Source organism: Balaenoptera acutorostrata, chromosome 13, assembly GCF_949987535.1.
Source record: "Balaenoptera acutorostrata chromosome 13, mBalAcu1.1, whole genome shotgun sequence".
In the NCBI taxonomy this organism is placed as follows: Eukaryota; Metazoa; Chordata; class Mammalia; order Artiodactyla; family Balaenopteridae; genus Balaenoptera; species Balaenoptera acutorostrata.
Window position 1 is genome coordinate 81,973,007 of NC_080076.1, and position 14,300 is coordinate 81,987,306.

At 43.0% G+C, this 14,300-nt stretch overlaps 1 protein-coding gene across 1 annotated transcript in view; it reads right to left on the minus strand.

Annotated features, from left to right (window-relative positions):
• The window catches only part of KSR2 (kinase suppressor of ras 2), a 394,653-nt gene that overhangs the window by 314,913 nt on the left and 65,440 nt on the right, over nt 1-14,300 (minus strand). The window contains exon 2 of the mRNA XM_007189467.1: nt 3,755-3,895. Coding sequence (XP_007189529.1) covers nt 3,755-3,895 — 141 coding nt within the window. The remainder of the gene's footprint in view (nt 1-3,754; nt 3,896-14,300) is intronic.

Consider the following 14,300-nt stretch of genomic DNA (forward strand, 5'->3'; position numbering starts at 1 on the left):
GCCTCCATATCGCCCTCTAGTGGTACCTAGAGGAACGCCAGGCTCTCGGTGGATGTCGGCTTGGCATAATGGTTGGGTCTCCTGACTCCGGTCAGACAGGCCTGGGTTTGAATCTCAGCTTTGCCACTCATTAGCTAGATGATCCCGGGCAAATCACTTAACCTCTCTGAGCCTCACTTTACTCACCTGAAAAGTGGGAATCTTAAGCTCATGTGCTCTGTAAGGTAGCAGGTATGTTTAGCACATAGTCGGAGCTCTGTAAATGGTAGCAGTTAATTACCTGTCTCCCCATGCAGTTTCTGAACTCCTTATAGGCAGGGCTCCAATTTACTCATCTTGGAAGGCCTTCCATGCCTCCTGCCCGGCTTGGACTGCAATGATGTGTCCCAAATCCAGGGTGAACTAATAAGAGCAGAGAAAACTGGACAGCCCAAGTCTCCCGATGGCTGGTCTCCTTTCCCTTTTCTTCTTCTCTTTCCCAGCCACACATTCTAGGGCTCAGATTCGGGGTTCAGGAACCCTAAGGGGAAAGGGGGGCTGGAACCCTGTGGGTGGTTCAGTGCTGTCAATCAAACGGGATTTGTGTCTGAGCCCGACGGGGCAAGACTTTGCAATCTAAGACAAAGTGGAGTATAGCATGGAGTGGGGAAAGGGACACCGCTGAAGAGATGGGCTGGAGGAAAGGTAGGATTGCCGGCTATAACTGTGTTGGTCAGGCGTCCCTTCACCACCGCCAGCAACCATCCCCTCCCTTCCCCAAAGCAGTGTGTCCCTATACACCATAATATGGACACACCTGGAAACTGGTCAAACTTATATATTTATGCATCTACAAAAAATAGCCTTCACATTATAGCACTTATTGGTAACCAACATTTTACATTTATTATTATTATTATTATTACTATTATTAAAATAGGAGTTTTAGATAGCAAAGAATGGAGATTCTAAGGCAATATTGTGGGGTACTTCCGCCCTCTTGTGGCCATATCTGTGTATTACAACCAAATGAGACACCACCCTGCCCCACCCCGCCCCCGCCTTAATCTGGCAGTCAGAAAGATGAAAACTGCATCGACACAAAAATTCTATGAAAAAAAAAAAAAAAAAAAGCTGCCGGGCAAAAGCCGAAACCCAATCAGTGCCTCTCCAACTCACTAGGTCAGGAGCAGAGAAAGAACAATAATGAGTCACATAGAAGCTTTCTCAAATAGGGACTGTTACAGGGAAGTCCACATTAAGAAAGGTGATGGACCAGGATCTGAAAGTATGAAATGAATTACATTTAGAAGGGATGATTCACAACATAAAAGAATTCTCCTCTTTGCTGCAAGATTCACTTGTGCATTTTAATCCTATAATTTACCCTCCAAAATACTCAATTTACACTGAAGTTTACAGTTCACACACACACACACAAATCACAGAAGGAAGAATGATAGAAAAAAATGGAGAAGGCTTTAACTAGCTTGGGCCAAAAGAGGATATGCACTTCTGTTCGATTTATTCATAATAATAATAATAATTGAAATATAACACTGTTTTAAGTGCTTTTCATGGATTTTCTTTAAAGGTCACAAAGACCACATAAAGCAGATACTTTTACCACCATCATCAGTCTGTAACTAGGACACTGGCATTCAGAGAAGTCAGACCATCACCCAGGGTCACACTGTGAGTAAGTGTGAACCCAGGCAGTCTCACTTAGGAGCTTTCTCCATACTGCTGGTTCTTCCACAGAAGGGGGCCATCTGGTGGACACACGCGTGAGCTGCAGACAGAGAGTTGGAAACCCAGCTCTGTCCACACCGCCTGGTTGGTGGCCTTGGACTCGATTCTCATAGACTAAGATAAGAGCCAGAGCTCAGGCACCTGCAGGCCAGGTAAATGTAAATGAGCAAAGCTGAGAACTAGCCTGCGGGATCCTAAGGGGCAGCAGAATTCGGTTTACCGACACCAGACAGGAATTCAGTTCTGTGTGGTCAGCAATTCCGATTCTTCGAGAGAAGCCGAAGATCTGAGTTTTTTATGCAGACTCTTTCAACTTTTAAATACTGGCTCAAAAATAATTTTGAAGACAAACAAAAAATATCTGTGCGGCAGATACAAGATACAGCAGAGGACCACTAGTTTTCAACCCCTGAAGGTTTGTCTCAGTCTCATTCGCCTCAGTTGATAAATAAATGGTCCCGAAAGCCTCTGAAAAGTGTATGGAGCTATGCAAATAAAATGTACTGTCTGTACTTTTATGGGACCTTTCATTTTAAGGATATTCACGCGAAACCACCATCCTGGGAATGATATTAAGAAACAGAGACTCCTACACCATCTGGTGCGTATGCGCAAGATGGGGGGGCGGGGGAGAGGGGAATGTAGGGGTTCTGTGTCCCCAGCTCAGGACGGTTAGATGTGGCGGGTTCAGGCAAGATCACATTGGGAACAAGGTCTAAAAAAGAGAAAAGGATCTTCCAGGCCTCTTCGAGCAGGAAGCAGGGGGTGCCTTGAGAAATGGCACTTGGTCCTGCAGGTGAGGGGGGCACCCAGAACGCCCTCTCCCCAGCTCAGGGAGGCCCCCCCAACAGGAAAACGAGGAGAAAGCACCGTGCTTCCCACCTCACACTCTGGAGTCCATCTGAGCTGGGTTTTCCTGCTAGCCCCGCCCACTCACGAGCAGGGCAACTCCCTCCATCTTCTAGCCTCAGTTTCCTGCCCTGTACAATGGGGTAAAAGTCATACCTACCTCAAAAGGTCGTTGTGAGGGTCTGAACAGTCTCAAGAGTTGAGATTCTGCGTGTAAAACCCTCAATACTATGCCTGGCACTGAAGATTCAACGAATGAGAGCTGATTTTATTAGGAAAGTTTCCACCCAGTCACTGAAAACAGGGAGGACCCAAGATCCCAGAGGGTAAGGAAATCTCACCATCCTTGAAACCTTAAGGATGTGATCCACTCCTGGAGCGTGGACACAAGACAACAGGTGTTCTGGTTTTGTCACTAGAAAACCTATTACTTCCAAAGTTTTCAGTAACAGCAACAACAATAATAATAAGTTGACATTTCCTAGGTACTATTAGGTTCCAGACTATGGGCTGAACATTTTACACAGATCATCTCATTTTATCATGCCAACTACTTAAGAAGAGGAGACAACCATTACCCCATTGAACAGATGAGAAAACCAATGTCCTAAGATACGCTGCCCAGTATGGTGGCCACTGGCCACATTAACGAACATTAAATACAATTAAAAATTGAGTTCCTCAGTCACATGCACTAACCACAATTCAAGTGCTCAGTAGCTACATGTGGCTGGTGGCTACCACATCAGGCAGCACAGATATGAAATATTTCCACCATAGTAGAACATTCTGCTGGACAGCACTGGTCTAAGAGCTAAAGTGATTTGGCCCAGGAGACTGAGTCCTTAAGTGGCAGAGCTGAAAGAGGGTCTATCTGACTCTAGATCCACACTCTTTTTTTTTTTTTTTTTGGCCACACCTCACAGCATGTGGGATCTTAGTTCCCCGACCAGGGATCGAACCTAAGCCTGGATTCTTAACCACTGGACCGCCAGGGAAGTCCCTAGAACCACACTCTTAATGACCCCATTCAGACAGCATCAGAGATGCTCCGTGCCTTCATCCAACACGTATTTCAGTCCTACTATGAGCCAGACACAGCCAAAAACCCACTGCCTGACGGGGCTGGCTGCCGGCCAGTAAGGGGCAGAGGGCAGGGGTCGCCTCCAGTCACCTCCAGGACTTCCTTCCGCACGTCGACGATCCGGAACCAGTGCCGGAGCTGGGGGAAGCCGTCCAGCTCGGCATTGCGTTCCTGCAGGGCTACCTTCTTTTTGCAGGACAGCTGCCGGCTGAAGTACTTCACCAGCTTGCTCTGCGGAGACACAGAGAACAGAGGACACGTCTCAGAGGCACTGCCACAAGGAGGAGAGGCAAGTATCTCCCCAATGTCCCCTCCGCACCCCAACTCCGTGTTTTAAAGACCGGTTCAACTGCAGTGAGACCCAGTTTCCACTCATGTCCCAACTGTGTTGTTGAACATGGGCAAACAGGCAGGTTCCAAGACTCTGCTGGGGAGGAAGGCGTGCCTTGTACCCGTGTAGTGGGGCGCGGGGTTTGGACTGTATCCATCCACATCTCCACTGCACCAGTCCTCTGACCTTCACAGTTGCACTTGTAGGAACTCCTCCTACAGACACCCCAACCTGTGCCAAATGACTGTGGAGAAGGATATTTCCTACAGTTCTGTTTGCAATGGCAAAAGACTGCAAACACCCTGAGGGGCCATCGGTAGGAGACTCATCATAAATGAGGATACACGCACACAGCGGAACTCTATGCAGCTGTAAAACAAAAAGGGGAAGTGTGCTGTGTACTAAGGCAAGATATGCTGATAAACAAAAATAAATCCTCTCTCATTCATGTGGGAAATGTTTACATTTGTGTATCTTTGTAAATGCAGACGCTGTCTGGAAAGATTCCTAATCTTCTAGGGAAGGAAAGAGGGAGGGAGGGGGACAGAGGTGAGAGGAACATTTTGTTTAACCCCTTTCTTACTATTTCAATCTTAAGTCACATGCAAGTATTCATAAATTAACAAATACTTTTAAAGTGAGGTGGACCCCGGGACTTCCCTGGTGGTCCAGTGGTTAAGACTCTGTGCTTCCACCGCAGGGGGTACAGGTTCGATCCCTCATCCAGGAACTAAGATCCGCATGCTGCATGGTGTGGGCAAAAAATAAATTTAAAAAATAAAATAAAATGAGATGGACCTGAACCCATGCTTCTAGAGGCATGCTATGCCATGAAAAAGGAAAGTTTTTTTTTATTGCCTATTATGTAAAACCTAACAACATTAACAAAAGAAAGGCAATAGGTGTGCATGAGCAGAGAAAAAAGTGTGGAAGACACACCCCAGCCTGCTAAGTTGGGATGGGGAAGCTCTACAGATGGGGTGAGAAAAAAACGGTTGTATTTCTTTATATATTTTTACTTTGTTTCAATAGTTACTCAAAGCATGTTATCATGTTTGTGATTTAAAAGCTATCTAATAAAGATAATTCAATGAAATAAAAATAAAAATCCTTAGTTATACAAATGCCTTTGACATTTTAAAGCACCTGTCAACCAGTATTTATCAAGAAGGCAGTCCCGGAATTCTAGGATCACATAATTTGGAGCAGGGCATGACAGCAGTGGGCATCTGTTTCTGTCTAGCTGGTCTCCACACAAAGACTATTTCAGCTTTCTTTTGGGGAACCTTCCTTCTTTGGCTCCCAGTTCAGATGGTTGAGGTGAGGCTGGCTTCACCCACCTACCCCACCGCCACCGGGCTGCAGGGTGGGCATGTGACCCAGGCCTGGCTGCAGCGTTTGGAGCAGGAGTAACAAGCAAGCCAGGCTGGGCCGCCGAGAAACCTCCCCATCAACTCTTCCCGAGCACTCAGAGGACAGCTCCCACCTCTCACTGGAATTGCCAGGAGGGCGCCAGCGAAGCCAGGAGCTGCCAGGGAATCCCTGTTGCCATCTGGGAGAGCTCACCTGACACTGAAGCCCACCGGAAGAAATCAGAAAACTGGTGTTTAAGTTAACGTTAATTTTATTCACCTTACTAGTAAAGAGAAAGTTGCCATTCTCTTTTTTCTTTTTTTTTAAAGGAGATTTTTTAAATTTATTTATTTTTTTGGCCGTGCCGCACAGCATGTGGGATCCTAGTTCCCCAACCAGGGATCGAACCCGTGCCTCCTGCAGTGGAAGCACGGAGTCTTAACCACTGGACTGCCAGGGAAGTCCCAAAGTTGCCATTCTTGATAAGCCCACATTCTATTGCAATAACGGCACAAAAATCACCTTATGCTAATGTACCTAGAATGCTTTTCATTTAGAATCTCAACTTCGAGTGTTAGAATAGAAAATGTCAAAAAGAATATGCTTTTTCTCTAGCTTATTTCTGAATGAATAGGGTCTGACCTACTGAGACTTCAAAGCTGGGCTCTCAACTAAGACATCTATAGAACTCTCATGTCTGTCTGTTGTTTTATTTTACGACTTGTTTTAACTATTTTCTTTATATAGGTATGGAAAACCACACAAAAGAAATAAGTACACTTTGACACGTCCCCATCATTCTTTGAGCACTTCCTTACTCTCTGACACAACAAAATTTTCTAGGGTCATCTTATTCTTTTCCTGCCCCAACCCTGGAATCCATCATTTCTCCAAGGAGTGTTGGTTCCTCTGAGCGGAATTCAGAAGCCAAGATCTGGGTACTTGGTTAGATTACTGATATTGGGGTGTCATCATTTCCAGTCCCCTTAGTAGACAGCCTAGGCAACATATGTATGTGCAATGCATATGTGAATATGTAGATACATAAATCTGCACCTATATTTATTTTGTTATTTATATGTATTGATAACTGATACCTCTAATCCCAATCCAACACCATAGGGTTTATTCTAGCATTTTCCCTCCCCACATTTGTATCACTCTTCTCAGGCAGTGAGAAAAACAATCCTCAATATATTTATTTATTGGCTCCGTCTGCGGAATATAGCGAATTCCCTAACTCCACCAGGCCACTGCCCTGCCTGGGTGCTGCCCTCATGAATCCTGACCCCTGCTGGGCTGCCTTCTCACCCTAGTTCTGCTGCCTGCCTTGGTTTTTTGTTTTTTTGTTTTTTAGTTGAAGTATAGTTGATTTACAGTGTTGTGTTAGTTTCTGGTGTACAGCAAAGTGATTCAGATATAGATATAGATAGATATAGATATGTATATATCTATCTATATATATTCTTTTTCATATTCTTTTCCATTATGGTTTATCACAGGATATTGAATATAGTTCCCTGTGCTATACAGTAGGACCTTGTTGTTTATCCATCCTATATACAATAGTTTGCAACTGCTAATCCCTAACTCCCAATTCTTCCCTCCCCTACCCCCCCTTGGCAACCGCAAGTCTGTTCTCTATGTCTGTGAGTCTGTTTCTGTTTTGTAGATAAGTTCATTTGTGTCATATTTTAGATTTCACATATAAGTGATATCATATGGTATTTGTCTTTCTCTTTCTGACTTACTTTGCTTAGCATGATAATCTCTAGTTGCATACATGTAGCTTCAAATGACATTATTTCATTCTTTTTTATGGCTGATTAGTATTCCATTGTATATATGTACCACATCTTCTTTACCCATTCATCTGTCGATGGACATTTAAGTTGTTTCCATATCTTCGCTATTGTAAACTCTGCTGCTTATGAACACTGGGGTGCACGTATCTTTTCAAATTATGGTTTTCTCTAGATATATGCCTAGGAGTGGGATTGCTGGATCATATGGCATGCCTTGTTGTTGTTGTTTCAGATATTGATGTTTGCCGATGGATTCTTAAATCCTCTATCCAGGCACCACCCCCAACTCTGCTCTGGTTTCACACGTTGAGAAGCGGACATGAGTGAAACTGATTTAATCTCGGTGTCAAATGTCCAAAATGGTCATTTCACCAGCTACATGTGGCTAACTGAACATTTAGGGTATTGCTATAGGGTGATTAAGGAATGGAATTTTAAATTTTATTTAATTTAAATTTGAAAATGGAAGCCACGTACAGTATTTTTCTGTTAAACATAACCTTATCGCTTTGATAGAGCTACATTTTACTTTAACTTTGACATTTTAGTGTCTGAATTGAGATGTGCTGTAAGTGTAAAATACACATTGGATTTCAAAGACTTGATAGGAAAAAAATAACATAAAATATCTCATTAATATTCTTACATGGATTACATGTTTCAATGATAATATTTTGGATACATTGGGTTAGATAAAATATATTATTAAAATGAATTTCAGCTGTTTCTTTATTAATATGGCTACTAGAAAATTTTAAATTATACATTTGGTTCACATCTGTCACCCTCATTATATTTCTAAGGGACAGTGCTGCTCTAGGGCTTTATCCTAAAGAAATAATTAAGGATATTCATGAAGCCTTGCTCCAAGTGGATAATAGCCATGAAAGATTGGAAACAATCCAACTCTTCAGTGATAAGAGCTGATGTAAATAAATTACAATGTATTCATATAGTGGCATACCATTTAAAGATGTACAAAATATGTATAATATTTGTAATGTATAAATAATGTATTAAAAGCTTTATAAAACTATATGAGTATAGATGCAAAAAGCCTTGGGAGGGTATATAACAAAATTAAGATTACGGGTGACCTATTTTTTTCCTGTTTGCACATCGGTAGCGATCTTAGAAAAATACGATGTATATGCATTAGCTGCTTATCAATGGAAAGAAATGTTTGGATAGGGTTGGCAATATTTTCTAACACTGATGCTATCCAATGTCAGTGAGAATGTGAGAAACCATTGAGAATGCCACCAGAGAGCAATTTGATTTGGAAGTTTCAACATTTTTTTTTCAACTGAAGTACAGTTGACTTACAATGTTGTGTTAATTTCTGCTGTATAGCAAAGTGATTCAGTTATAAATATATATATATACATACATTCTTGTAAAAATTATTTTCCATTATGGTTCACCACAGGATACTGAATATAGTTCCCTGTGCTATACAGTAGCACCTTGTTGTTATCCATTCTACACATAATGGTTTGCATCTGCTAACCCCAAACTCCCAATCCATCCCCAACTCCCTCCGCCCTGGCAACCACAAGTCTGTTCTCTATGTCTGTGAGTCTGTTTCTGTTTCGTAGATATATTCATTTGTGTTGTATTTTAGATTCTACATATAAGTGATATCATATGGTATTTGCCTTTCTCTGACTTACATCACTTAGTATGATCATCTCTAAGTTCATCCATGTAGCTGCAAATGGCATTGTTTCATTCTTTTTTACGGCTGTAAGTAGTATTCCATTGTAAACATGTACCACATCTTTATCCATTCATCTGTCGATGGACATTTAGCAGGACGGAACCATGTCACTGCTCAAACACCCATGCTTGAAGAGGAGCATTTCCCAAGTGTGGGTACCACTGACAACCTTCGGTGGTACCCAGGCATGGCATTAAACAACATTGGGTCCTATAATGAGCACATTCTTTCCTGTCCTAATCTCCCTGCAGCCATCTAATTATATATCAAAGAGACAGTCTCAATTCAGTGATATTATGTCTTTAACACCTAACACTGGCTAATCTCTCTTTATAACAGACAGCAGGACACAGACTCACAGCCCTGGGCCGGTAACAGTATTTAACAACTTAATGATACATTTTCATTGTATTTATTTTCTTGATTGTCTTCCATTTATGGCAAGTGATACCAGTTTTCCGTTACAATAGCTGTACAAAGCTTTATTTTTAGATACATGTATGTTTTTAGAAAATTGGGTTTGGTTGATAGCAAAATATACAGATATGACAAAAAGTATTATGGTGATACAAATTGATAAGTTTGGGCAACACTGTCCTATAGAATAATGTTCAAACTCTTTTGACTATTATTTGGGGTTCATCTCAACTCCATTATTCTCCTTGCCTCTCATTTCCATGCAATTCCCTAAACACGTCACCTCAATGTCACCTCTCTATGCATTTGCTCAGGCTCCTCCTACCTAAAAGTCCTTTCCATATCCACCTGTGGTAGATTGTAAAGACGACCTGAATCCTTTACCCCTCCTGTCTCCACATCCTTTGTGATATGACTTTGCAGTTAACTCACTAAACAGGCAGAATCGGTGCCAGCACCCAACCAGTGCGACTTGCCTCCGCCAATAGAAAGAGGCCTTGTGTGTTTCTGCTTGCTCTCTTGAATCTCCATGAGAATGTGCCCAGGCTGGTCAGCTAGTCACTGAAGGATGAGAAACTACACAGAGCAAAGTCAAGTTTTCACAGACATCCAAGCCAAAGCCATCCTAGCTCAGCCAAAAGCAAATTGTTGCCTGGGGTTGGCTATGAGTGAGCCCAGTCAAGATCAGAAGAGCCACTAATCTTCAGAGAACCAATAAAAGTTTACATTGTATACAACTAAGGTTTTGTGATTGTTTGTTATGCAGCATTAGTGGAACCCATAGCTAATTGATATACCACCCCATCAACTCATGAAAATCTGACTTTCTCTCCAAAGCCCATCTCAGATGTCACCTTCTCCAGCAAGTCCTTATCGATTCTTCTCTGGCATTTTATTTGTACATACGCTATTGTAAAATTTATTACTGTTTTCCTTGCATTATAATTGGTGAGTAATGAAGACACAGGAGTCTTAAAGGATTAAGGAGCCCTTTTCAGATTTGGAAGAGTAAATGAAATAAGCATAACGATAAAAATAAAAGTACCATTATTGAGCACTTCCGTGTGCTCTTACATGCATCATGTTAATATATCCTCACATCCCCCGGAGCTAGGTGCTATCAAGATCTACATTTTACAGATGAAGAAATGATGTCCAAAGAAATTAAGTCATTTGCTCACCATCACACAACTTCAGTAGAGAGCTAGGATTCAAACCCAAGTCTGATTCCAAAGCCCCAATACTGCAGAAAGGATAACTTTATTTTAATTTACTTTACTTATTTAATAAACACATCCATATATTTTCTTTGTAAAGAAGAAGCTAGAACACTTCAGATAAAGCCAAAGCTCCCTGTGACCACTACTCCCACTAATGCTGGCCTCCTTCTCCCTGAAGATAATGGGGTAACTATTGAGATTTGTTTGGTGTCCTTCTTTCCAGAACTTTTCCTATGTACTTTCACATATATGTACATACATGTAGAAACTCTGCACTGTGGTTTGACAGGTAGGGTTGTGGTTTTTTTCACATAAATAGTATCATACTTTTTTCATTTGGTAGTAAGCCTCCAGGATCTCTCCCTGTATTTTCATACTTTTTCATACTACCTCTTTCTTTTTAATCTTCTGCATGAGGCATTCTTTTGATACCAGGGTCAAAAGCCCATGATGCGAGCATCTCTGGGATGTCTGCTGGGGGCATCTTTGTCAGTTACCATAAAGCATTCTGGGGAATAGTGGCCATGATCATGCAGCCACCGTTCACTGAATACTCACAGTGTGCCGGCGCTGTGAGATAAGTACTTTGAATGTGTGTGTTTGTTTTTAAATCCACACAGCAATGCTAGCTGAGGCCGGTGTTCTGAGCCCATTCTGGGAACGAAAAAAACTGAGGCATCAAAAACGTTAAATCACTTGCCTGGATCCACAAAGCTAGGGTAGGATCCCAAAGCTCCCTCTCTTTACCAGGATGCTGCACTCTGAGTTGTTCACAGGTCCTTCCCACCAAATGGGAAATCCAAAAGTTGGCTATCAACCCCTCAAGGGCAGGGAGACAGTCTCACTCATTTTGGAAAGCCTACTAGGTATTGTGGGATAAGTGCATTTCTGAATTCCAGTTCTGAGGCTTGGGCAAGTCATATCAGCTCCCTGGGCCTCTACTTTCTCGTCTGTGAAATGGGCATATATCACCTTTGCTCACATGCCTGCTGAGGCATCTCATGAGATAATGTCTGTGCAGAAGACAGGCTGAGCCCCACCCCACCCCACCCCTCACAAAACACCGTGTCCTAACTATTTGTTGAAGGAATATTTGGATTCTGGGGAGGAGTTTCCACGGTCACCCAGAGACTGGACCTACACCTGCCCAGAAGCCAGAATCAAGGGGCATCCCCACTATGATGCATTAGAATGGAGGAGACAGATGGGTGTAGGAAGCAGATGGAGTGCGAGGGGGCAGCCACAGGTCCAGGGCTTCCCCTTGAGTCAAAGAGGAATACAGATCCCCTTTCCGGACCAGAGCATGGCTAGTCCGAGCAGGGAAAACCCCCAGAAAACTGCCCAGAACGTGAAGTTGGACTGGGCAGAGATGGAGTGGCACTTCCCAAATGGGGAGCCTGGGGATGAGCAGCTCTTTCCACCAGGTCCCCAGGGCTGGTGCTGCAGGATGGCCACAGCTGTCAGCTAACAGGGGCTCTCTCTGAGCCACGTGCCGTGATAAGCACTTTTTATGAATTATCGATTTAATCCTCACAGTGACATTGCAGCATAGGTCCAGTCACTGCCCTACTCCACAACTGAGAATATCAAGGCTCAGAAAGGTTAAATAACTTGCCCAAGGTCACCGAGCTACTAAGTGCATGAATCAAGATATGAACCCAAGTCTAACAAACTCTTATTTATTGACGCACAAAGAATGTTATGATCCACTGCCAAGTGCAACAACACAACAGGAACAGTATAATCCCATTTTCTGAATATAAACTGCACGTATGTATAGGTACACGCGCACACACAAGACTAGAAGGCAATGCTCCAAAATGTTAGCAGCTGCATCTCTGGGTTGTTATCTCTGCATCTCTGTGCATGTGTATCTTGGAAGTTTTCTATAAGCTTGAATTATCTATATAACGATTAGTCACAAATGTCATGAAAATTAGACACTTGCCAACAATAGAGATGTGGGTCATTCACAATGTTAGCCATTTCATTAAATAAATTTTAAATATATCTATATAGTATATATAAATATTTATATATAAATACATACACATACATATCCCCATTTTACAGATGAGGAAACTGAGGGCCATGGAGCTTAAGTAGCTCACCTAAGGCACTAGAATATTTTACAAGGTAGTTCCCTCTTTCCCTAATTTCCTGACCATGAAAATCACCTGGATGTGTTTGCTAAAAAATCAAACTTCCAGACCCATGCCCTAGAAATTCCGATTCAGGGAATCTGGAGAAAGCCCAGGAATCCATAGAAACGCAAGCACCCCAATGGTTCTGAGCATCAGGCAAGCATGAGAAACATCCATCTACTGTCTGAATTACATAACGAAGGCAGTTTGTTTCTCAGACAAGCTTAAGCATCCAGATCCTTCGGCAACAAAATCAGGGCAGAAAACCGGTTCTGGAAGCTGGGGTGCAGCACCCCTGCCAGCAGCACCCTTTAAGGGCTGTGGCCCCATCTGTACAGCAGGCCTTTACCAAGCAGCTCTGAGGGAGGAGTCCTCATCAAGTCCCAGGGTATACAAAGAGCAGGCCGCCCCAGTCCAGGCCTGAAGGGGCTCCCAGTGGGCCAGACGAGACAGCCGTGCAAACACAATCAAGAGGCAGAGGACAGGAGTCAGAGCAGAAGGGCAGCCAGGGTTCAGCACAGGCACCAAGGATGCAAAATTACGAGAACAGCCTCTTACAAAGCAATGTTCCAAGATCACAGGATGACAAAGATGGGTGAGTTCTACGTTTATCCTAAGAGAAGTAAGACTTCTCATTCGTTCATTTAAGTTTATTTAGGTACTTTCTAAATACAAAGAGCTGGCGGGTGGGTGGGGGGAATATGAGATTAATTACACACACACACACACACACACCCCACCCCCGCACCTGCCCTAAGACAGGACTATTCAAGTGCCAGGAAGGCCCTGAAGGCCAGCCCCCTTCAGTTAAGAACAGAAATTGAGAGCAGTTAGACACTTTAATGGCTATTTGACAGGGCAATTTTATGTCTGTTGAATCTGATAGTTTTAAAGTGAGGCTTCTATTTTGATTGGGGTTTTGGGTCCATTTCATTTTTTTAGTAAGTCATTTTTATCATATTTTATAAGAGTATTGGCTCCAAAGTACCAGGAAAGAAAAAAACCGACCCTTCCCCACACGAGGTGTGGGAGGCCCTGACCTCCACTTGAGGAATTTTCAGGGATTGATCTTAATCCCCCTGCATCACTAACCAAATTATTTTCCAAAATGGTTCTAAAGATACTGCTTTATAAGAGCATCATGACAATGCTGAAGTGGGTGTTGGGTTGTTATTAACAGAATTCTGCAGATGGGGAAACTGATGCTGAGAGGCTTGGGAACTGTGTCCAAGCTCATAACTAAAGAAGCAGGAGGGTCGGGATTTGAACTCGGGCTCTGATTTCCAGTTCCGTGCCCTCTGCACCATAACACTCTGCTGAAGTGGAGAGTCTAAACCATCTAGAGGTCAAGGTTGTGAAACACAATTAGTAAAGGGCTTTGGTATGTCCTCACCCTGCCAGGTGTCCTAATTTATTTTTAGGTCACCCTCAATTCAAGTCCATGCAGAGCTGAACTGCAAAAAGTCCAAAGAAATCCCATCTTCAAGTGAATAAACACTGGGCTCCTGGAAATAGCACATCCAAGCTGAGCCCACCATGGTCCCCTGCACTGTCCCGTACAAAATAAGGTCTCCTGGGCTTGGGGTCAGAAGGATCACAGGACTTTGAGAGTAGGAACCCAGAGATGTAGTTCCCCATCTCCCCAC